At 40.7% G+C, this 26,104-nt stretch overlaps 1 protein-coding gene across 2 annotated transcripts in view; it reads left to right on the top strand.

Moving 5' to 3' along the window:
• PEAK1 (pseudopodium enriched atypical kinase 1) overlaps positions 1-20,156 on the top strand; it is a 29,891-nt gene extending 9,735 nt beyond the window's left edge. For both annotated transcript variants that reach the window (XM_062501544.1, XM_062501542.1), the window contains 3 exons: positions 1,642-1,856; positions 9,107-9,855; positions 18,696-20,156. In XM_062501544.1, the coding sequence (XP_062357528.1) occupies positions 1,642-1,856; positions 9,107-9,855; positions 18,696-19,859 (2,128 nt within the window). In that variant the 3' untranslated portion in view covers positions 19,860-20,156. The remainder of the gene's footprint in view (positions 1-1,641; positions 1,857-9,106; positions 9,856-18,695) is intronic.
• The last annotated feature ends 5,948 nt before the right edge of the window (positions 20,157-26,104 follow it).

Genomic DNA, 26,104 nt, shown 5'->3' with positions numbered 1-26,104 from the left:
GTTTGTGGCAATGGCAGAACTGGGAAGCTATTAGAACCTATTTCTTCTTAAAGAAAACATTCCTGTTTAGGAATGCAGGTATGTATTTTATTTACAGCAACTACAAGTCTTCAGTTAAATTATCCCGAGAGCCTTGTTACTGCTTTAATTTTATATCTGCTTTACTCTGAGATTACTGAGGTTAACACTTTCATGTGGATATATTTATGGCACATGGAATGTTCTTCACACCATTCCTATGCATGGTACTAAAATTGAACAAAAAATGTTACGCTGATTAAAGATTACATCTTTTTGAACTTATGCCATATTTTCTCTTTTACTAACAAGTTCTAATGAGTTTGGTTTGTGTCAGCCTGCGGTTAAAATTCATGAGTCTGAGCAGAAACAGCATGTGCATACTGCACTGTCCTGGGTCTTGTCATGCAGAGCATTGGCATGTTTGAATTTTGTACTCAGTATTGCTACAAGATTGTGTCCCAGGATTTCCAGGACTGTGGCTTTGCTATAGACATATACCTATCATTTATGTTAACTCTTTGTGGAAGTTTGAAATCCTTATCACAAAAAATAAGTATATCTACAGATACCCAATGTGCTGATCATTTTTTGATGGAAGTGTGTTACTCCTGTCCCTAATGGAAGTCACAAGTTGTTCAAATTCTTGCTGTTGCATTTGATCAGACTGTGGAAATGAGAACCATCAAACAGCACATATGCTCTTGAGATATGGCCTGTAATGAGTATTTGTTTCTGCAAGTGAGAGAACATAAAGGCATGGAAATATTTTTGCTCTGACACGTTTTTGTGGCATATTATTGATAATTGCTGCTATATTTTAAGTATGATTGTGGGATTTTATTAAATCTCGACATTTTTTCATGCATATAATGCACAACTTTTAAATTATACCGCAATAAATATATCCATGGAAACCAACTGAATGCACGATTTTCAGAGTTCTGTGCTATAAGTCATCACAATTTGATTAAAACTTCACAGCTAAGAGCAGGCACAGAGGAATGTCTTCAGTGCCTTTTGCAGTTGGCCTAATGCAGATGGGTTTTAATGGTGGAGAATTTTATATGGGAAAGAGACTACTGGCCTAAATGAGGTCTGTTTCCCAGAGTCTCAGTTCCCAAAATCCTACCAGTATAAGAAAATATATCACTGAAGTCTAATGCATTTATTGGGATTTAATCCCCCTCGCTATACCTTGTTATATTTGTATGAGGCACAATTGTTTGCACTGGTAAAAAGCATCTTAAACTCTGCTGCTGTCCTGAGTCCCACACACTTCACCCAGAATCATACCTTTATATTTATGAGTATGGATGTTGATGGTAGCCAAGCTGTAAAACATTTTATTGTACCTTTTTTATATCAAAGGCATGAACTATTATATTATATATAATCATGATAATAGTAACTGACATTACTATTTCAGTCACAAGGTTTTTTTTCTCGTTAAGGAAAATAAAAAGCGCAGATAATTGTTCTTAGAAAAGGAGGGTGAAAGAACAAGCTTCTTTCCCAATTCATTCCCCTTCCTGAAGACACTTAGTGTCCACCCTGGTGTTCTGCCAGCAGGATCCTGTGCCCAGCTGGGGTCTGCAGGTGATGCTGTTGTGTTTGTTTCAGTCAAGTGCCCGATGACCCCACCCTGGAGGAGTTGTCCCCTCGTGTCCCCAGAGCCGTGTTTGTGAAGCAGGACAATGGGGGCAGCGCCTCGGTCATCCCGGTCTCGTCTGCCCGCGGGCCACCGGCAGAGGAAGAGAAAGAAGAGAAGGAAGAGAAAGAAGAAGCTCCAAATTCTCCTGATCTGAGCGCCTGCAGTGCTACGTACAGCAATCTAGGTGAGTGGACTCTCACAGGAAAACACAGGAATTGGATCACATTTTGGATACCTTTCCAGGGTGTGAAGAACTTTTTCTTCTGAGCAGCTCAGTGTCTTCATAAGGGGAGCTTTTAATGCCTAACTGTTTCATATGGATTTGCAGAAAATAAAGATATATAGTCTCATTCAGAGACCATAACCGAGAAAGTGAAGACTCAACAAACTCAAAGGTTTGTTTTCCCGGAATTTAAAACAGTCTTTTAATTGTCCTTGGTGATAAACATCTCAAATTATTTTTAAAAGAAACATTCTTCGATCTCTTTGGAGGAATTTTTGTCAAAGAGGTTTAAAATACAGAGCAAGCTACCTAATTTCTTTAGAAGGAATAAGCAAAATTCAATATTTTTCTGAACTTCAGCAAAAGATTTTTTTTCCCTTTTTATTTTAGAACATCAGTAGCTGTTAAAATACTTGTACACATCTTCTGTTGGCTGAAACTGTTCTTGTCTTAGACAGAGTTTACTTTTGCTCCTTCCCAATGAGATCTGAATGTCCTGCAGGTACTACTCAAGGATTACTGAATTCCTGACTTACTAAAGAGATCCATGATGCAGGGCTTCTCTGGAAGATAAGGGAGCAAGATAAAGCAGCATCTCCCAATGCACAGTGTCAATATTATCAGCCTAACTTTCTCAACCATTTTGATTTGCAGTACTCTGAATTCAGGGATCCCTACAGCCAGCTTTTCTAGAACAACAAAATCTCTCCTTTATTTACATTCCAGGATATCAAAATACATGTTTTTTGAACATCCCAATCCTGTAAACACAGCAAGTTATTGAGCATTTGGCCAAGGGTAAGCTGATGGTGTTGAGATGGCTCAGGAGTACAAGGGGGTTTGGCACGTCCACACAGGTTTCAGGGATCAAGGACCAAATTGTAAACCCTCAGGTGCATACATTCCTTAGGCACTGAGTGAAAGTGTTGCATTTTTTTTCCTTAAATGAGAATTAGTGGCAAGCTTATTAGTGCATTCTGCTATTGAAACATGAATTAGGTCTTGTTTATAAAACATAAGGGGAAAACATATCCTGTCCAAGTGTGATGCTAACATCTACCAAGAAACTCTTCCTTTAAGGAGGAGAATTGAAATCTGTGTCTGTATGGTGGATTACTCATAGATCTACTGAATTATTTTAAATTTAGTGAGACATACATCTGTATCCATATTTGCTGTATTTAGAAGATGGGGACATTGCAGACACAATCCAGGCAGTTAAGTTCTAGCTACATCAGAACTACTTGTACCATGTTTATCCCATCCAGCAAAATAAAACACTGGAACGGCTTGCCCAGAGAAGTTTTTAGGGTCTCTGTCTGTGGAGATATTCACAGCCCAGCTGGAGATGATCTGAACAACCTGCTCCAGCTGACCAGGCCTGACTGTCTCAAGGGATCCCTTCCATCAGTCCTGACCTGTATTAATGCTCTTCCTAAGTCTGAATGCTCCTTTTTAAAACTATAGGAAAGTCAACCCTTTAGCAATTTATTCAAAATCTTCTCCTCGTTGTCAGTTCACTTTGAGCTTTGCTGTCTCCAGAGTGATCTGTGAAAGAGTTAAGTGTGAAACTTAACTGTTAAGAGTTAAGTGTGAAACTCTGTGTGAAAGAGTTAGCTCTGGGGCTTGCCTGCCTCTGGCTGGGAGAGCTGCCTGTTGGTAGGAGCAATGCTTCCCTAAATGGCACTGAGCTCCCTGGCTGCCCTTCAAAGGCTTCCTGCTTTACTCAAGCAACCTCACTTTCTAACTCAGATAGTAACAGAAAGATGTCTAGGTAGGCACAGAGAATAAGTCCTACTTGTTTTCACATCTTGCATCACCTAGGCAGCAAAATCTTGTCTTCTGTAGAATTAACAACTACTGGTACGTGAAACTGGAAGAAAGGATAATTTGAGAAGTTACATCACTTTTGACTCTTGCCTCACCTGCAATTAGAGCTACATGCTCCAGTTTGTAAAATACATCAGGTGAACATCTCAATTTGCAGCATAATGCACGATGTTCACTTTTTTACTAATCTGATACATACTCTATGGTTTTTATTAAAAAGCAGATAATATGTCTTTACTTTGGTAAACAGCTAATCATGAGTTCTGACATGTCACATGAAGTGTCATGAACAGAAATTATTGCAAGCCTTGGTAAACAAATCTTTTATCTGCAGTCAGGTAATAGTTTATATCAGGTACTGCTCTTAAATATATTTGGTTTGGCCTTCCAAGAGACAAGCCTTACAAAACACAGGATTCTCCTCCAGGAATCAGGTACAACATGGAAGAGTTGGGACTTTTCTGAGATGCCACTGTGATTATAGGATAAGGTGTGTTTCTGGCTGTAGAAATGGGAGGAAACTTGAGTAGGAGAGAGGTTCTCGACTGCCATGGTCACAATCGGGCTCTGGTGCCCACAGTTTAGGAAGAATGTTTTAAAAATTGCAAAGGCTCTAAAGACAAGCTTTGCAAATGCCTGGTATTGTGGCAAGCACTCCATAGGGACTAATTCAGAATCTGAATCCATTCAGCTTATCAAAGTAAGAGCCTGGCCTGATCACAGTGTGGGTGCTCATGTGGTGAGCAGAACTGTGATGAGGGAGACCTGTGGTATCAACTATTTAACAAAACCCAGAGGCTGCCACTTGAATCAAGGAGAAGAAACAAATGTTCAAATGTGTAAGGGATGTTTCTTTTGTAAGGGGTTCTTTTATTGTTACAGCAGTCAATTCAGGTAAGCCCTGTAACTGATGATAAGGAAGACAAAGCCTTTCCTTTACAAATCTTTAAATTGTTCTGTCTTTGTCTGAATTTGTTGGGGAAATTGAATTCATTGAGTTTGCATGGATGTAAGTAGATTAAGGTATTCTCAATGTACTCAGGATAGTACTTCTGCCATTGAAAAAAAAAAATAGGTTGTTTCATTATCAGCTGTTTTTCTCTTTACACCTAAAGAAATGAGAAAAAAGGAGGGTGAGTTTCCAGGCTTTGTGATTGCTGACATTGTAAAAAAATCCCCAGTCACAGCATCTGCCATGGGGCATTGCCTCAGTCAGTCAGTCAGTTAGACCAGGGCAGAAAACAGTGCTTTACCAGGCTGTAAATAAGGTAATGAGATCATTGCTGATGAAAACTGACATTTCTGTGACATACAGTAATTACAGCATCAGTCTGGTGCACTTTGTATAATACATAATTAGCACAGGTAATGCCTAACGTGGTCTAATGGAGGGTGGGCAGCAAGACCTGACAAGTCACCAAGCAAACAAAGTGAGGCTTTTCTTAACCTGCACAGGAGACCTGTGCTTCAAACTACTGCTGAGACACTGGAGGTGCATCACCAATGTTATTTAACAAATGCTTGCTTTCCTTTCTCTAACATATATCATCATTCTGGTAAAATTTTTATCTATTAAATTGACAGTAAATGTGTAAACAATGCAGGACAATGCAAATCTGTGTACAGTTTTATAAATAGTGGTCTACATGGACAGCATTTATTGACATTGGGGTTATGAAGCATGCTGGTATTTTTTGCAGTAGTTGGAAGGTACTTGATGCATTTGTGGGTTTTTTCATGGTTTGGTTATTTTTATCATAATGATAAGTGTTTATTAAGGAGTGATGTCAGATTTGATAGTTCCAGCAGCTAACATAAATCGGCTGCAATGCAAAGTCCGATGATAAATCAGTTACCCAGAAAAATTAAATTTAAATGCCTTTCTCAGAGGCCTTTCAGAGTTTCAGAACTCTGCATGGTGTCTGGAGACTTAAACATTAACATTTAAATAGTGTAGTGAGATTCTGTAATAGAAGATCTTATTGAACTGTAGAATTATTTAAAGCTCTCCAGAAGTCTGCTGTCTGTGAAGAGTTAATTTTTTTTCTGTCATTGAGCAGTCTGGAATCCATTTCAAAGACCTCTCAAAGTGGTAGCCTGATATTGTCCCTGTTCTTCCTTTTCATTTTGCCTCCCAAGAGTGTGGCTCAGGCTGAACTTGCAGTGTTTTAGAGTCTGTGCAATAGGTAAGGAAATGATGAGTTTAGGCATGCAAGGGGACAAGGAGAGGATAGGCAGGAAAAAGAAATTAATGCTTTGTTAGTGCTTCTGTGCAAAAGGACATTCTTGTGCCTTTGACAGGGACAACATTTAAGACAGCCTTTTTCTTGCTAGGCAATGAATTTATTAAAATTGGGCTGTGTAGTTTCCTGGCATGCTTGGGGAAAGCTGAGTTGGAAAGACTGGCCCAATGGCTATGAAAGAAATGTACAGTGTTAGAACTCAGCATAGAAAGAGTGCAGACATGAAATTTTTCAACTGGATAATACAGGTGGTTAGATTTCAATATGGAAAACTTGTTCTTGTGGGAAGAAACTACACTGTAACAGAGCATGTTGGACAAACTCATTTTTCCCAGCTGAGAGTACTTGAAACAGTAACTACAGAATGACTTGTACATTGGGTTCTCTGGAACTTGCCACCCCTGCAGACATCTGAAAAAACAACTTCTGGTTATGAAAACCTTCTCCAATTCTGTTTGGATGTCACAGTGCCAGTAGCTATGCAAAAGCAACACTGGTCTCAACACTCTCCTCTGTGTGAATGGCTTTTGGAGGACGGAGCCATTAAAGCAGACAGAAATAAGATAATCTAGCAGTAATGCTGTTATAAATCTTACCTTTCCTGGAGAGGGCTTCTGCTGCTGCTGCTGCTGCTGCTGCTGCTGCTGCTCAGGATGTGCATCTTGCTCTAACTTGTTTCCTTGTTTCCCTCTGGCACCTGTGCATCCCTGGGTTAGCAAGTCCCACAAACAAGGCGGGTTAGCAGACTGCCTCATGAATAATGTCTCTGCCAAACCCCAGCAGTCTCAGCAGAGTGAGGAAGAGGGTGAGGAGGATAAAATAGTTAAGCTGATCTTTAGCACAGAGTGTTGCTGGGGAGAAGTACACAGGTCATGGATTTTGTAAGAGTGAGCAGTTGTGGAAGAGAACATGTTTGCATGAGTAATAGAATTGGATACAAAGGAGAAATGAACTTGTCTCAGGATTAAGCAAAAGGCCACTGGTTGTGTGTCTGGCGTGCAGACATCAATTCTGCTTTTGACTTGGAATCATACCACACTTCACCCCTGCAAAAGGAACTTCATGACAGTTCCAGTAGTGTCCAGCTGGCCCCAGAATCCGATGCTGCAGCACTGCAAACACTCACTGCAGTACAAAGCAGCAGTAGGGTCCCCCAAGCCCCCCAAGAGTTACACTTTTTTCAGCACCCTTTACAATGATTTGCTGTCTTCCCTGAATATCAGGTATGTACAAAACTGATAGAATTTCCTGCTCAAAACTGGTTCTTTTAAACATTGGAATAGCCAGGTTTATCATTAAATACATGAGGCTCTTCTGAGGGTTTCTGGAGCTTAAACAAAAGATAGGTATAGAACTTTCATTTGGGATGTTGTCTCCTTGGAACGATTGAAAAGAGAACAGTTGTTAAGAAAGCAGGGTGCAAGGCTGTTTTGTTTCTGGGTACATATAAAAATATGATCCTCTCTGTTCTTCTGAAATTAGGAGGTGTATTTCAGCATTCTAACCCAGCAACGCAGGGTTTGGTACATCCTGGCCATGTGGATTTTGGGTTCTGTAGCATTCATAAAAACTGTAACAACATAGTTAACATGCAAAGGAAGCTAATGTTTCTTTCTTTTTGCAAACTGCCAAGTCATTAATTATTAATTATGGATTGAAGTGATGTCATTCAGATCCGAATCTTAGATCCCCCTAGTCTGGTTCAACATTCCAGCTTAGTCCTCTCTTGATAAGGATTTGGTGGGTTTGGCAGTGTTAGGTTAGCAGTTGGACTCTGATCTTAAAGGTCTTTTCAGCCTAAATGATTTTATGATTCAGCATGTTATAAAAAATAGTTACAGTGCCTGTTCCCTTACTAGAAAAGATGCTCAGCTGCAATTATTCAGAGCATCCATTTCAGATCTACTGTTTTCAGCTGTCGGAATTGGCTTCCTCACCTCACCATGATAGTCAGTGAACCTCCCAGGAGGAAGCAGAGAGCTTATAAAATAATTTCTCTGAAAATAGCAGTTGATTGGAAAGTTCTCATTTTGATATGGGTAACAACAGTTTAATTGTCCCAGAGCAGCAAGTTGGTCATTTGTATTGTGTGTTTATTAGTTTTTATTCTCCATTATATTATTGTCATTTATTTATTCTGCATTTCCAAGGACTCTGGCACTTATGAAACATAAACGCCCTTTATAAAAGCCATCCAAAACACATGACAGGAAGTTTATCTTCCCTGAATTCACACAAATGTCGGAAACTAGAAATTCCAAGTTTGTGTGTGTGTGTAACTGATTCCCTTTGGAATCTCTTGAGTTAAGCCAGGTCTGGGTCTCTGAACGTATCGTTGCCAGCAAAGGTACCCATGCAAGTAAGGAAGGGAAATGCTTCAGAGAAGTTACAGTCAGGATGAGGGCACGAGAGTTTTAACTGCAGGGTAGAAACTATTTCTGTCAAAATATGATCCTACTCTTGATGGCAACACACTGGTCAACTTGAGTGAGAGTTGGCTTCACTTCCTTGATTTCACCATGGGAATGTGCTGTGGCAATCCTGAGTGCCTGATGTGACCACCAGAGTATCTAACTAACAGAGTATCAAATGGTGTCATTTGTGTCTTGCAGTGTCTGGGTTCCGTTCCGAAATAGAATTTTCAGCCTGTCTAGTGCATTTCCCAATTGTTTTATGGACTCTTATCTACCCTTAGCTTTAGCACATTTGAATAGAAAGTAAGGAATAATGTTACAGTCAGCTGACCGCGGAAGAAATTACAGGACACTGGGTGTAATTGCTGAACTGGACTTGGCCAAACTGTCAAACTGAGGTTTGGTTTTTGCTTGCAGTTCTTGCCATTGATCTGCTGCATGTAAAATGGCAGCAATGCTAGCACTGAAGCTGATTTCAGTATATATGCCAAAGTCAAATTAAGACTGGCTGGATGTAATTAGATATATATGATGCTAATGTGGTCATTTGCTTTCTAATTAGATCATCTTTTCACATATATATCTAGGGGTTTTTGAAATGTTGGGGGGCTGGTCCTAGTCAGGGTTTTCGGGGGCTTTTGCCTTAAACTTCCTTGCAGACCGCAAACAGGAGCAGCACATATGAAGTACTTTAATCTTCTCTTACTATTCTCTTATTCCACAGGGCAGTCCAGAGCAGCCATGATCCCTCCGAAACAGCCGAGACAACCCAAGGGAGCTTTGGATGATGCCATTGCCTTTGGAGGACTGGCAGACCAGGAGACAGTGAACAATTTGCAGCCAACACCACCTCCACTGCCAAAGAAAACAATTTTGAGAGCTAACACAGAGCCAACTCCCCGAGATCTGCAGAAGCAGGCTCTGGAGAACAACCTGTGCATCATGGCCAATCCCACCTATGACATTGACACCAACTGGGAAGCGAGCAGCGCCTGCTCCTCAGTCAGCCTGGAGCTCAAGGTGCTGGACAACGAGTCGGGAGATTCCTTGGACAGGCCCACGGAGAAGCCGAGGGCAGCCACCTCAGCAACTAGCAGTGTTTCCAGCCTAACCACTATCAGTATTAAGGAGCGCTGTTCCAACAGCATGGAGTCCCTGTCCGGGAGGCGCCTCTCGCAGGCCAGGCAGGGCCGAGGCGTCCAGAAGCCGCAGAGACAAGCACTTTATCGGGGCATTGAGAACAGAGAGGAGGTGATGGGCAAGATCCGCGGCCTGCACGCCGACTCGCTGAAGAAGCTGGCGCTGAAATGTGAAGAGCTGTTCATGGGCGGGCAGAAGGACCAGCTGCGCTTCGGGGTGGACAGCTGGTCGGATTTCCGGCTCAGCAGTGACAAGCCGTGCTGCGAGGCGGGCGATGCCGTCTACTACCCTGCCTCTTACGCCAAAGATCCGCTCAACAGCTACGCGGTCAAGGTAAGAGGGGCTGGAGAAACGGTGAGCCCAGGAGCCGGCGGCAAAGTGTGACAGCAGCCATACTCTGCACCGCATCCAGTGGTGGCAGGGCCAGCTGCTGGCAGGTGGCTGAGAAGGAAGGTTCCCAAGATAGAAGCTCTTCCTTCTGTCCAGACCCATCTGTGCCATTGGTGTCTGCTGCTCAGTTGCATATGTTTTTATTGCAGCTCCAGAATGACTGAAAGAGAAATCAGCACATCTTAGTTCTTTACTGTGGTCACTGCTTAATGACGCTTTGAAGGGAAAGCTGTTATTTTAACGTTGTGTCGGCAGTTTTTTGGAAAGCTCGCAGTAACAAAATCCTTTGATTCGCCTGCATGCAGAGGAAATTAAATCATCATTCCTAGTTAGGAAACTTTTCCTAAAAAATGGAAATGTTCTCCATTTTCAGGGCCAGGTAATGTTAAATGTAAATTCTAGGTAATAGACCTTTCTGTTCCCATACAAGGTCTTAGATTTTCACCAGTGCTTATCACCAGCCTTTCAAAAGCTCTGCCTAGCCCTCAGTGTTTGCCTTATAAATTGATTTACTGCTAATATATGGCTGCCTAGCTGGCAGCTGTCTCACCAGTTATTGTTATTGCATGGACTTTTATATAGGTAGTTATTTCTGAGTGTTTTATCTCTGCATTTCTCAGTGTTTATCTGGTAGGAAGACAGAGAGGACAGCTAAGACTCATAGGACTGTTAGGCTTCCTGTGTGACCTTGAGCAAGTTACTGAACTTCTGACTCCTCCTTGTTGAAACTGAGATAAAACATTTATTGCCTGACACAGATGTGTGACGCCTGAGCTGTTATTCCTTATATTTGACATTCTCACAGGGGTGGTGCTTTACAGGAACAAAATGTTGTCACCCCTCCTGCATGACTGTTTGCAAGTAAGATATTAAAAAATGAAAGGTAAGATCAGTGCAGTCATTATGTTAGAATTCTGAGGCCTGAAAAATGTATCTTTTTAATGCAGATATCTGGGTCTAACCATTTATATCATGTTAATTATTAAGAACTTCTTATTGGAAAAGCTGTGAAATGAAACATAGATGTCTCGGAGCTGCCGTGTCCAAGGAAGAACCAGACCATGAGCGTATCTGGCAATCAGCTGTGGTTCAGAATCAGCATCTGGCATTGCTCAGTGCTGGCTTGGAGGGTTTTTGCTTTAATACAGTGATGCAAAATGATTGCTTCTAGGGCCCAAAGTGGCATTTTTCTATATAGGCAGGTTTGAGTTATCACTAACATGGTATCTCTGCACATCATGGATGTGCCTTTAAAGTATTCCCTGTGTCATTGTTCCATTATCTCCTGTCTTCCAAAATACATTTCCCTTGTAGAAAGCCAGGGAGAGGAAAGAGCAGCAGTGCAACATGGTCAGATAGGCTCTAAATTTTCTTTTTCATAATTCAGGTGTCTTAAAAGTAGTTCTCTGACTAACAAGGTTTATTGCATTGTAACAGATGAGAGTAAAGTATGCACAAAATACTCTTGAGCTGGAGGTCAGCAGCAGCTGTTGTGCTGTTACAATGAAAGGAAAAGTTCCTCTGGCACTTCATGTGGTAGAGGAAGGTGTTGGCCCCAAATTGATCTTTGACTTGAAAGCCATCGGTCCAGGATCAGATTTGTCCAAAAGCTCATAACCACAGATTGCTGTTTCATTACACAGAGATTTGGGGAATTTAGCTTTAACAAGTATGCTAGTTTTTAATACCAGGGGTGTTTTTTTGCGTGAGCTAAATTACATAGTAATCTACCTTCAACAAATAACCTGTGTCTTCCTGCCACTTTAAATGCCTTGTCCCCAGAAACAGGGTGGAAAAAGCAGTGAGATGAAAATTACTGACGTACCAATGGAATCCAAAAGAGTCTTCCAGTTATTTTGGATCAAGTCTTAGAAATACGTTTTGAAAGTGTATATGGAGCCACATCACTGGACAGCAGAAATTAATGTAGCTCTTTTTGAGTTTTGAAGAACTACCCAAGCAACACTGGCTAACAATTCAGACAGTTTTTAAGTTTTGTGATTTTAATATTAGATCTGAGAAACAATGTCATAATGAGGTGTTTTTTAAATTATTATTCTCTTTGTAGAAAATTAGAGGTTCACCCCCAAAGAGTGCTAATAGTCTTGATACATAAAATGGCCATTTTAATATTCTATCTCCTAAAATAAAATTACAAAAGCATTGTTTAAAATTCAGCTTTGACCACTTAACAACTGCTGAATTAAATTTAGAACAATGAATGATTTGTAGAGGTGAATGTACCAGTGCACTTTGACATTCTGGTGGTTTCACCAGTAAAAGATATTCTGATAAATTTGGTGGAGAACGAGCACAACTTGAGGAAACATTCTTAGGAGTGTCTTGTTTCACAGCACTTCATTATGCTTTTTGCTTCAACTCTCACCTAGAATCTGCTAGTAAACACCCAGTGCAAAAATAACTTCAGGAACCACGTGGAAATTATTTTGACTGAAATATTAGAAATAGTCATGATCAGAAAAGTACTTTTTCAAATGGAAAAATAAAAGTTCCCTTTTGAGAAAGGTTTCCATAAAATTCCATACCCTGAGGTGTTTTTCTTTCACCTAAGTGCAGTACCATGTTCTAAGTAGTTGGTGGATCTGGGGCAATATGGATAAACATTCCCCTGAAACCACAGTCTTACCAGTAATTCCAAATACAGGGTGAAAAGGTTACACCAAAGTAAAAGCAGCACAGAGCACCAGCTCTTTGGGCACAGCACATTGGATGGGTTCTGTTCTTAGTGTCCTGACACAAAGTGAAAAAGGCACTGATGTGGCAGAGACATCTTTTATTTAAAAATAAGTAAATAAATTTGATTACTCAGAAGGAATAACAGACAATATAACTAGTGAGTAAACTGACATGAGCTACTTCCACTTTCAGTGTTAAACTCTCAAAGCAGACACTGTCCAGTATCACAGGCTGACTCACAGAAGCACAATTCACACAGAATCATGCTAATCTGCTCACATGGAACAACAGCCATAAAACCCAGCTGGCTCTGGCCACAGGCACATGTGGCAATGCTGGGCAGGTGAGGTGACAGGAATTGCAAAGGTGCAGACAGCTCACAAGGAGCAGTTCAGATGTATTGCTTTGATTGTTCTCCTAGCAGTAAAACCTTAGGATTCCTGGTAGGCTTCGTGTCCCAGGTATAAAACAGAGGAATGCAGAAGTAAGCAGCACTGGGCTGAACTTGGCTGGTAGTTGCATATTGCAGCTAACAATTACTTTCTAGTCATGTTAAGTTTGTTGCAGTATGCTAAGGTGGTTTTATTTGGTAGTTCAGTTTCCTAGTGGAGCTTCCTGTCAGAAGCATTGTTGAAGGTTGTCCCAGAACTTTGTGCTTCAGATCGAAACAAAGCAATGCACATTCAACTTCCAGCCCATTCCCAGTTCAGTTGCACCAGGATAGAATTCTGTGTTTTGGCACATCATTAAAAAGTCAGAGCTCTATTCCAAGGCCAGATGAAGAAAATTAGGTCAATCAGAGATCAAACTGGCCTCCTTGGAAAACAAGGTTGTGCCAAGAACAAGCTATCAATTTGGGATTAGCAAGCTTTCATTCTACACAGAATTTCATTTGCAGTTGTCCCTCTGTGCAATACAACAAAGTGGCACAGATGGTACAGTCTTTGTGATCTTCTGTGTTCCTCATTTTCAGCACTTGTAAATTCATTTCCCACAATATTCATCGTGCTTTAAGTTCACTGACGCCGTGTAAAATGCATAGGACAGAGTGGAAATGAGATTCCCTGCTGGGAAAGTGAGAGTCAGCTGATGGCACACTAGGCTACAAGACTCACAAAGGAAAAAGAAAAGCTAACACAGAACATTTTGTGGAGATCTGAAACGTTCAAATCCTGCTTCTTGGGCTGGGAGAACTGAGGAAAATTGAAACGGCAGCATGTAAAGGAACCTGTCCCGTCCCTATAAATGTGACAGATGTTTGGGTTATGTGCATGCATTAAAGGAAAAGACACCTGATGACAGTGCATCCAGAATATGGATACTCACATTCCTTCCTACTTGGACTCCCCTTTTTACTTAATGTTTTCTTGCATCATATGGAAGGGTATTTCACCAACATTGCTTCATCTTTTGAACAACCAGATCTTTATTAGCTCATGAAATAAGGCTGGCCAAGCCCTTATCACCACCTTCCTTTCAGCTGTTATCACATGCCCTATCTTCATAGCTCAGCTGGATATATTTCATTAAAGCAAGTGGTAAATGACTGATTGATCCTACTTTCTGTGTTAGTGTTTAGTCAAAGCATTTTCACCTTTTCTTCCTGTGCCAAAAAATAGGTATTCAGCATACTCCATATGTAAAAGGCACCAGGATTTCCATCTTTTTTGAGTAGATGACTGGAACAGACAAAAGCTTTAAAAATGCAAAGGAAACTAGGCTGTATATTTTTTCCCAGGTTTGACACAGAATTAACCATCACAAGCAGAAAAGCAGCTCTGTGTGCACTCCTTTAGCAATTCATCACTGGCAGCTGAAAATACTTGCTGGGAGGCCAATAAATTTCGCCATTTGTTCCCTAATTTTTTTCAAATCTAAATACTGACTTTAGTCACATAACTTAGACTCCAGCTGAAACCAATTTGAAAGTTTTAAATCTTGGTTGTATGTGATAGTGAAGTTATTCCAGTACAAAATGCTTGATTGAGAATAATTACCCATTGATGGTATTAAACACCAGTATTCACTACTCTACTGCAAAATGGTAATATAAAATAGACTTCTGAATAGAACCTGCAATGTAAAACAATCTGAACAGTGCAATGTCAAACCCTGAGAGTTAACTGAAGAGTAGCCAGACACTTACAGGAACATCAGATTATTGCAGGTCTGTCTTCTAGAAACTGTTTTATGAATTCAGACAGGTGTGTGATTTGTTATCACACTCTGAGTTTGGGTGCTGCCTCCAGGCAGCCCAGCTTTCCCTTCCTCCTAACAATTGCAGAGTGCCCACTGTACAAATTTTAGTGTTTGTGTAGTCAGCAATTTAATCAGCCTGACATTACCTAGCTGCCTCTTTCACTTCTCACTTCCTGGTGTTTGTAAACAAAAAGCAGGAAGCAGAAAATACATCTCAAATCAGATCTCAGCTCTCTTCTCTTTATAGATATTGAATGCAGGTGCATGTACCCATGTACTTCTCTGTATTGAACAGGAGAACTTGAAGTGTCCAAAAGCCATCACTGTTGGCCATTTGTGGGATTAGAGATTTTTTCCCCTGTATTTGTTAGATTCCTTAACAGCACAATAAGGAGGGAAAATCTCTTTTAATGGATGCAGTCATTTTAGTTTCAGTCTTAACCATTATACTATTATGCATTTAGTGTCTGGTTTGTCGATAACTTAAATTCTGTTTTATTGATATGGAGAGGAGTGTGAAGTGAGATCTCAGTTTAAGAACTGATTTTGGGGAAAGTTTGGCCCTGCTGAGGTTTCCAGCTTTTTTTAGAGTGGACACTGCTCTGAATGTTTTCAAGAGCACACGGAGTTAGTAATGTAACTTATTCTTCCTGTGAGGTGTTCTGAGGATCACTGTACACTAAGCTCTGTTCTTCTGAATGCTGAAGAGGTCTTAGCTGGAACACTGAATTCATCATAGGCCACCACTCTTCAGAAAGATGCAATACATGGGGAGAATCCAGAAAAGAGTAACACAAATCAGAGGAACAGGAGAAATATAGAAGTAAGGGCTGGGTATTTTCAAAAAGAAAATAAAGAAGATGGGAAAAGTTACATTTTCCCCAGTTGTAAAGGTGTCATGTTCAACGATGGGAATCAGGAATCAATTTTTAGCCTATCAGCAAGGAGAAGTGCTGTTTAATTTGAAGTAAAATGGACTTAAGGTTGAATATTGGGAAGAAAGATAAAGAAGACAGAGAAGCAGAGCCTTTTTGGTTTGGGTTTAGTAGGCTGGAGAGGCATTTCTCAGGAATGACCAAACATGTGAGACTGCCCTTGCAGGCCACTGGCTCAGGATAAACATCCTCTGCACCAACAGCTGGATGCCTTTGGATACAGATGTGCATGGCCAGTAATTTCTGAATTAGAAGGAACCACTACCATATCCATAGAGCATGGATAGAAGTGTGCTTCTGTACTCTCCCAGTTCTGGGATTGCCCGTGCTTTCTAAAATGAGGGAACCAAAGCTGATTTTGAGAGGGGCAGATCCTATGTCCAGTTTTAACTGAAATAGTAGTAAATTTGAGAACATTCTCCGAAGTAAGTAGGAAAAAGAGGCTGCCTAGGGCTAAAATTAGAAACTAGGAAAAGGTCTTGATTTCTTTGCTTTTCTTTTTCTGTTGGCAAGGAGAAATCCTTTTCATAATTTTTTAAAAAAACCTTATATTTACCAAACTGAGAAGTGTATATTATTTTCAGAGCACATACTTTGTGGATTATGTATTTCTAGCAGAATATCAGTTTTAGCTGACTGGTGGCAGTAGAAATCCTCTGTGGATGAAGAAATAGAGTTCAGTAGCTAAGGCCAAGTGTGGTTCTCAACATTTTCTATCAGCAAGTAAACTTGACTTTAAATTTAAACTATTTCAGAATAAGGTTTGGTTTGGGTTGGGTTGGGGTTTTTTGTTTGTTTTTTTTGTTTGTTTGTTTGTTTGCTTTTTTTGTTTGTTTTGTTTGTTTGGAGTTTTTTTTCTTTTTTTTTTAATTAGGTCACTTAAGTATTTTTAAAAACTAAAGGCTCAATTACAACATGCTTAACCTTTTCTGCAGTTGGAATTGAGTATTCCCATGGCAGGCTGTGCAAGAAAAAGGCCATGGACTTAAAGGGCATAGAAGATGGAACAATTTTGTTTTCCTTAATAGCTCTTCTCGCAGTCAGATTTGATACATCCCATGTGTGTACATTCAATGTTTATATATGGGTCTGTGTATATAGCTTTTCTAGTTCTGTCTTCTGTGCAATATTAAGCATTTAATCAATCTGGGGGCTTCAGTCTCAAAGACTATCAGCTGGCATTTTCTTTTCCTATAGAATTCAAAGGTTATTGCTTTATTTTTGCCTCTCTAACCCTTGAGAGAAGGGACCAGGGGGCACACATGTCACTGAGTACTCACTTCATCTCTAACAGGGTAAAATGCATTTGAAAATTTAAATGAGCAAGAGCCACAGTATAAACAGGGTAAGGATCAACATTTCCTCTCGTAAATAAAATTGACTAGAAAATGCATTTTTCAAATCAGTTTTGTGTGTTTGTGGCAGTTACAAACAGGCAGTTTTAGTGTACATAATGAGTAGGGAGATGTTAGTGCTTGTGAAGTATGGAAATATGCAGTCTCAAAGGCAAGAGGACAGTCAGAATGTTGGTACAACCTTTGTCTGGGTTCCTATGGTTGTGTGACAAGGCAGTTTTCTAATCAGCTACCATAAAAGATTAAATCTCCCATTTATGTTTCTTAACCACATAAGCATGTAAAATATGAAAAATTTATGTGTGTGTTACTGAAAGGTAGTTTATAACTTATCTGCAGAAGTTCTGAGGAGGGGAAAAAATGAGAAACAGGAAGAAAAGTCACCTAATGCTTACATTTGGTGCTAGGATGAGATCTGAGTCTCTTGGTGGTGGTGATTGTGTATAATAAGTGCTGACTTGTACTAACTTTGGTTATCTGGCTTTCCTTGGTTTCAGAGATGAGCTAAAGGAAGCTATAACTTCATCTGAAGAGAGATGACTTTCTCTTTTTTCTTCTCTGAGCTTTGCACTTAAAACCTGTTGGCTAATTATAGCAAGTGAATATTTAGACTCTTACCATGTAAAAGATTAAAACATACACTTAACCTTACATGCTTTGGATGATCTCTCTGAATTTAGTAGAACTAAGGTTAATATGCGAAGGTCAACACAGCTGAGTCTTTGTAATTTTAATCAGTAAATGCCTTAGAAACAGAGGCTCTAATAGGGGTTGTCCAGTGACTTTTGTCAGGGGTTGGAGCTGCCTGTCATTATGGCAGTGCAAACAGTTAATAAAGATAATTACTATGTTGATAATGTATATATCAGTAAGGTACTTCTGGACATAAATACAGCTACATATGGCAAAAAAACAAACTGTATGTTTTGGATCTTGATAACTGATTGAAAGCAGTTAAGGTACCATGTTCTACTGACTGTCCATTCATCACCTGGGCCAAGTCTGCCTGGCAGCAGCCTGTGCCATGCACACATGCACCCCTCCCTGCAGACAACACTGCTGCAGCTCATGGATTTCAGTTCCAGTTACAGTGGCTGGGGACCAAACATCAGTCACCCAACTGACAGGGCTTGGCTTGTTATGCCATGCTAACTCAAATGGTCAAATACTTTATGCATTTTTCTTTGTATCCCCTGTTGCTATTGATTATTTTATCTTGTTCATGCTTCACACAAAGCTGAGAGAACTTGAAATAAAATGATACAGATAAACAAGTAACTGTAAAAAAGCTTTGCTGTGCATTTACCATGTATCAGCTGCTATTCTGATTAAAAAAACAGAATTGTATTTTCCATTGGATCATCTATGCAGAGGGAGAGATGCCTGCATGTATTGCTCTCCAGTTGCTTACTAGCCTATGAAAACTGTTTGGGTGCCTTAAGACAGTCTGCCAAGGTCAGCTCATTAAATAAATGTTCATTGCTCATGTTTAGGCCTAGACTGGAGATGCCATCAACAAAGTACATATATATATATCTCTATATGTATAATTTAGGAATTAAAGGATTATGCCTGTTCTGTTTATCTTTTCCCCCAGATTTGTAAGAGCAAGGCTAAGGAATCCCAGCAGTATTATCACAGCCTGTCTATCCGGCAGAGCCTGGCCATCAACTTTAACATCCAGCAGGACTGTGGCCATTTCCTCGCTGAAGTGCCAGTTCGGCTCCTTCCATGGGAGGATGACGACACCCCAGATGGGGAAGAAGAAGAGGAAGAGCGGGAAGAAGAGGAGAAGGAAGGCGAGCAGAAGAGCAGAGACGCGGTCTCCAGCCCGGAGGGCCCCCGCAGAGGCAGCCCTGGCAGGCAGGGCACCATCAGCAAGCCCCGCAGCCGCGTGGTGGTGATCACACGCGAGGTCCCGCACCTGACCGTGGCCGACTTCGTGCGCCAGTCCGCGCCCCGCCACACCAAGAGCCCCGACCTGTACGAGAGGCAGGTGTGCCTGCTGCTCCTGCAGCTGTGCCTGGGCCTCGAGCACCTGAAGCCCTACCACATCACCCACTGTGACCTGCGCCTGGAGAACCTGCTGCTAGTTCACTCCAGACCGGGAGGCAGCCCCCCGAACCCCGAGGCCACGGAACCCAGTCCCAGCACTGCCTGCCCAGCCAGATTAATTGTGAGCAACTTCTCCCAGGCCAAGCAGAAGAGTCACATGGTGGATCCTGAGGTCCTACGGGATCAGTCCCGCCTGGCTCCAGAAATCATCACTGCAACGCAGTACAAGAAGTGTGATGAGTTCCAGACTGGCATCCTCATCTATGAAATGCTGCACTTACCCAACCCCTTTGATGAGAATCCAGAGCTGAAAGAGAAGGAGTACACTTGTGCTGATCTCCCCAAGATTCCTTGCCGTTCCCTCTATTCTCAAGGGCTTCAACAACTTGCCAGCTGCCTGCTGAATCCCAACCCTTCGGAGAGGATCTTGATATCAGAAGCCAAAGGAATCCTTCAGTGTTTGCTTTGGGGTCCACGTGAGGACTTGTTCCATGCTCTCAGTACATCTTCCACCCCCTCACGGAGAGATGCTATACTTCAGAACTGGCTCGATATAAAAAGGACGCTGCTGATGATCAAGTTTGCAGAGAAGTCCTTGGAGAGGGACTGTGGAATTATTCTGGAGGACTGGCTTTGTTGTCAATATCTGGCTTTTGCCACTACGGACTCACTTCATCGCATTGTGAGACTCATGAAGCAGCACTAGTTGTAGAGCCTGTTGCTTTTCCTGAAGCACCCCCACCTCTGCCCCAGCCCTCACTCCAGCCTGCACTAGGGCACACACTTTGTACAGTGTTACAAAACAGCCTAAACATCAAAGCCATCAACTCTGAGCAAATATGTTCTAACTGGAGAAACTGCATCCTGTACCAAGTGTGACAGAAATTTTACTTTTTTGCCAAGCTTGATAGGGATTGATCACACACACAGCTGCATTTGGATCAGCCAGTATGTAACTTGATTCATATCTGGCTGAAAAGGAGAGCAAGCTTTGATACCACTATTTCTGCCACTGTAGTAAACAAATTGCCCTCTTCTTCTGGGTATTTTCTGTCATTTCCTATGTAGCATTGATTAGTGAATAGCAGTGACCAGAAGCAGGAATGGATGAGTGGTGAATGTGAGATGAATTATCCACCATGCCACAGAACATTCTTTTGCTTTCACTGCACATACCACACATTTCCTCTCAGATCAGTCACCCCCACAAGCAGGCTGTGCTCCTCTTTCCTTTGGTCTCAAGCAAACAGATTCTGATCTTTCTCTTACACTTTACACCATCTGTTCTTTCTCCCCAGCTGTGGTATTCCCGCTGACCATGGCAAGTTGACGACAGTGAGCAGTAAGCACCTGTGTTCAGTCCTCTACCTTCCTCCTCTGCCTCACTTCCTACCCATATCCTTTCTAACAATGGATCCAAAATTTCATCAATGCTGCCTTAATCAGGCCATTTCCCTTAGCTTGAGCCCTGTGCATTAAAAAGCAGAATATGCACACTTTGTCTATCCTATTTCCTAGACAACTTTGACCAGTCTGGACTGTTGATCTACTGTAGCCATAACCATATTTGTACAAGAAAAATACAACACATGGTGGGCCATTGAAGTTCCCTTTCCATTGCAGAAAGCACTAAAGTCTGACTTGAAATGGATAGGACATACATAACCTCCTCTGACAATCAGGGATGAAAATAAAAGCCACCTCTTCTGTTTTGTTTTGGTCTGCTCTTGTCACTTACGCCATACTGCAAAGTGAGACTGAAATTGGCTCTGCAGGTTTGTTGGCAGGAGATAGAAATGTTTAGAGTTTGTCTGTGTGTAGCTAACAGGCATCATGGAGACACTTTTGCTGCAGACACAGTTCTCTGACAGGTAAAAACAAGGGGGCAAAACACTGTTGTCTAATTATTGAGGGAGCTGTTCAGTTTGGCAGCCACCACCAACAGCATCGTGATCCACATTTCCTGCAGCAGTGCTTGGCTGAGGTTGCTACAGACAACACCCTAAAAATGGAATGTTGTTAGAAGAGCTCGAAGAGCATCACAGACAGAGATTTGAACTAGAGCAGGAATTAGTGAGGCATGAAGAATCAGAATTTTTAAAACCTCAGCTTGAAGGAGCTTTTTCACTTTTAGAGGCCACTGCTGACTTTCTTCTGTGCCCTAACAGCTGTTTCCCGTGGAACCTCTGTACAGACAATATCTTTGCTCAGTATTGCTAGGCTAGGAGTTGTTTCCTGAGTTGCTCTGAAGAACGGATCTGGATGCAGGGGGAAAGCGATCTCGAATATTCTGCCCTGGGTGATGGAAAGCAGACAGCCCTAGTTATGAGCCTGTGCTTCTCTCCTATGGATCTACGTGCAATTCTTGTATTATTTTTTAAAGCTGTACATTACAGTGTTCACTTTACACACCAGCCTTTACCCGATGCTAGATCTGCAACCCCTTCCTTTACTTGCCTGGCACATAAGTGCACAGATATCCATGTGTTCTTTTTATGGATTGATGTTCCATTGTAATTGTTAGAACTGTGAGGAATCCATTCACTTCAGCCTTGAAACAAATAGCCACTTTATACAGCATATGCATTCTTGGACCAGATGCATGGAAACTGAACAAACAGTCCTGCAGGCTTAAAGTCAGCAGAAGTAGCTCTGGATCCACGCCCTACATCGAGGAGTTGCCATGTCTGTGTTCTTCTTCTCTGGCATCTCCCAGAGCTCAGCTGAATAGCGTGTGGAAGCCAACATCGATTGTGCCATAGTATTGACTGTCTTTGTGACATTTCTAAAGATTTTTTTTTAAACTTCTGATTATTCTTTTGTTTGATTCACCTGTATCAGTGAAGGATCAGGCAAGGATAAGGATAATATATTTTAATGTGATATGTATGTTTTTCTTTCTCTTTTTAGCAAAAAGGTGAGGATGGTGGCATTGATGCAGAAAAACAGGACAGTGCATTAAAAGCCCAAGTGCAATGTATGTAGTTGAAGTACTTCCTCTACATCAGGAAAGAAAGTTTCTACACTACTGCTGAGCAGCTCATAGAAGAACCTTTACAAAGAATCTGTTCAGCGCAGCCCTGCTTTATCTGGACACAGGAGGGCAATGCTCCCATAGCTGACATACACCGAGCATGACAAGTCATTAGTGTACTACCTGCTAGCTGTTAGTGACAGTGTGCTGAGCTGCCAGTGGGGCTTCTCGTTCCTTTTGGTCTGCTTGTGTGTTCATTCCGTGGTGTGTGTGTGCACCTGACCTCTCAGCTAGCTCAGATAGGCATAGGACTAACCCTTGGACCGCTTGGCATTGCAGTGGGGGATCCCTGGAAGTGTACCCTTGTTTAGGGACACATGTTCCTACTGTCACCTTGATGCCAACACACACATGCAAAATTGGATTTTGAATGTTGTAAAACCATATCTATTAATGCAGCTGGTCCAATGCCTTTGTATCTCTAGCTATCTAATTTCAGTTTGTATCTTTTGTGATGAACCAATACTCATTTTAGCTCTGCAGTATAGTCAAGCATGGATAGATGTTCACTACCAACCTCTTTCTCGTGCAGCACTGGGTAAACTTTAGCAATTTGTAATGTTGTGTGGGTTTTTTCTTTAAAAAAGAAGGAATAGTCAATGTGGTCGAACCTGATCTGGCCTGAGCTCTTCCTTGAGGAGCTTGAGGCTGACTTTGCAGATCTGCCCTGATAACTGATGATTGCAACTGTGTTTGTGGTGGTTCTCCATCCTGGCACCAGATTGTGCCACGTAAATACACAAGAATGTATGCATTGAACTGATTGTAAACAAATCCTAAGAATGCTACAGCATAATTGCTAAGCAAAAGGAAAAAAACCCGCTCTGTTTGTAACAGGATCCTGTGTATGGCAGGAACAAAACCCCTGGCTGTGCATGGTAGAACGTACTTGAATACATGCACAGATCTTGAATTTCTTTTTTAGCAATGTCGCACTTTCAATTGAGCTCAAGAAATAGGAAGAGCTGCAAATCTAAGATAACAGTATTGACTGTAAATATATATTTTTCTATTAATAAAAGCTGTCATTCAAATATTTTTAACATGAACTCTAGAGATTTTTCCAGTGGAAACTGATTTCTGGAGATATCAAATGCTTGTCTGAAGAATCATGATGAGTGGTTTCTGATCCTTTTAGAGCCATTAAAACCCTCTCTAATATTACAGAGAGAGCACAGTTATTGGATTCACAATGTTTAGTGCCTTGTCAAAAACCTGAAATGTAGCTGGTCAGTTGGTGGAAATCTTATTCTTTTCATAACAGCCCTAGAAATAATACTTCCTGTGTAAAAATACGAAAGACTTTACAAAATTAAACGCTGTACTTTGATACTGAGTTGATCTATTCCCTAAGATTTCTGTGAATGGGTTCCTTTAAGTTGCTTGTAGTACAGCATAAAGCTGAAGTAGCAAAACTGTGGGCTTTCAAATTTGGGATCTGCACAGGGAGAATAACAGTGGGTACCAAGTGAGTTGTTCCAGCCTGACCAGGCATCAGGAGAAGCCTCTTGCTGTGACAATCTGCTGCAGACACCGCGCCTTGCTCTGGGAGCAGCGGATGGTGAAATGTGCTGCTCCTGCTGCACACCACCCTTGGGCTGTGATGAGAAATGCAAACTTCTGTTCAAACAGGAGTGCTGAAAGAATGTTCCTGAGGTGGTATGGGAAAAGTGGGTTCGTTTTGTATTTTTCAGAGGGGAATTATTGCTAATTATCTGTCAAACCTCAGATCTGATCTGGTCAAAATGCATAAGGTGAATATAAAGAGACTCTATTCATAAAAGCTCGCCTACAAACTGAGGAATGAGGGAATCCAGGATTTTCTTCTGGAGCCCCTGGAATGTCTCACTTCAGTATTCAGACTGATGAAATCACTAACTCCAGCCAGTATATCGTGCTGCTGCCCCACAGATAAGAGTGCAGGTAGCATTTACAAAAATTGTTCCACCTTAAATCTTTAGTGCTCCACACATCCCACCCACGAGGTATGAATGGATCATCTTGACATGTTAACACAAGAGAATTCCTACATGTTATAGAGAAAAATATATTATTTAAATAAAATACGTGTGTTAAGGTTCAGCTACTTGCAGAATTTATTCAGCAGCTTCACATTGTAGGTCCTTAATTTTAACATGTATTTGCTGCTGAAATAAAATGTATCTGTTTCAGAATTCTTCTGCTGAGATTCCCATCTAAATTAATTCTTTTGTTTGTAATAACAAATTCCTATGTAAATATAAATTAAATTATCCTGTTTTTATTTAAATCAATTTTAAGTTTTCTGAGGGGTACATTAGAAACTGAGTCAGACCTTTTAATGCACTTTCTTTTCCCCCTTTCTCCAAAGTGACTGTTTCTCAGTACAAACAGTACTTAACTGCATGACTAGACCATCAGTTTTACTCTGATTTTGCAGAGGTGGTGTTGGTTCTGCTAAAACCCCTGAGAGACCTAGAGCACAATCAGAGCTCTTCAGCCAGCACAGAGATGTGATTGTGATTGAGTTATGCAGTAAGATAACATCAAAGCAGTACAGAATAGAATTTTAAATACCTCTATACAAATACACCTGTGGAAATATTCTGTAAACAATCATGTGGATTATGAAGACTTCAAGAGAAGAATACACAAAAAAATACTTTGCAAAACACTGTGGAGAAATTTCTTAAGGCACCCTCAATTCCAAAAGAAGGAGCAAGTCTCTTTCGCTGCTGTATTGCAGAGAATTTCTGGCAGACATTTGTGTGGATTTTCTTATTCACCTGGATGCAGTGTTAGAACAACGGTGATTTTGAGTAGGTGTAGAATGTAATTTAAATAATGTTCTGTAAGTCTCCTTGCACTGCTGCTCCACTCAGCATTTACCTGGAAACCACAGAATGCTTTCAGATGAAGCAGAGTTGCCAGTGAGAAATGAAATACTCAACTTACCTGTACATAACCATTTTACCACTCTACAGAATTTGAGAATTTGGTTTCTACTTCAGACCATAAAGATTTTTTTTTTCCATAAATTTAAGGGGAAGATTTCAGGGATTTAGAAGAGGTTGGAGATTTTTTTTTAACACGGAAGAAATATTTGTTCATAAATCTATATATACATACATATATATATATATGAGTGCATGGGGGCATGTTTTAATATATATGTATGTATATGAATTTTGTATCCCAAAAGTATTATTTGCCCCTTTTTGCTTGAAAAAGTATATATATTATATATTGTATATATAATATATATTTTAAGAGTGTGTAAATTTTAATATAGTCATTTCATAAATAACACCTCTTCAAAAACTACTCAAAACTTCTGTTTCCTTGACCTTTGGATTGTTGGTGTTAGAAGGTTTTGCAGTTGAAATCCTTGGGTTTTTTTCTTTTAAAACTTAATTATGCTGAGCATTTAAGAATATGTTCTTGTTTTTAATAAAAGGGGAAAATTTATTTTTGAATTAGGGATTCCAAAATCAGTGGACTTTTATAAATGGGATTTCTTTAAATGCCTTGAATAAGGGAAATTTTTTTTAATTTCTTTTTTCAGTTCCATTCTTGTGGGTAATTTGTGTTTGGAATTCCTGGTTGTGTTGCTTTATCTGGTGCTTCATATTGATATTTACACATTTTTATATAAATAAGTATATAAACTTCAGGCCTTCCTTTGTGATCAGGGGCAGTTACACTCTGGTTTGCTGTGGTACTTTGCTGTGTACTCTGTGGCATTCATGTTATTGTGTAAATAAAACTAGTTTTATGACACTCAAAATCAAACTCGCAGTTTCATTTTTCTCCCTTCCTAGGTAATTAGACAAAACTGTGTGTTTCTGAGGCAAATGTCTGTGGCCCGTGCAGCACAGGATTTAATTCCCAGAGCAGCTGGGCTTGCAGCATCAGTGCAGCTGTGGCAGCTGCATGCT

This window comes from Cinclus cinclus, chromosome 13, assembly GCF_963662255.1.
Source record: "Cinclus cinclus chromosome 13, bCinCin1.1, whole genome shotgun sequence".
In the NCBI taxonomy this organism is placed as follows: domain Eukaryota; kingdom Metazoa; phylum Chordata; class Aves; order Passeriformes; family Cinclidae; genus Cinclus; species Cinclus cinclus.
Note: the sequence above shows the minus strand (reverse complement) of the source record. Positions and strands in the feature narration are given on the sequence as shown.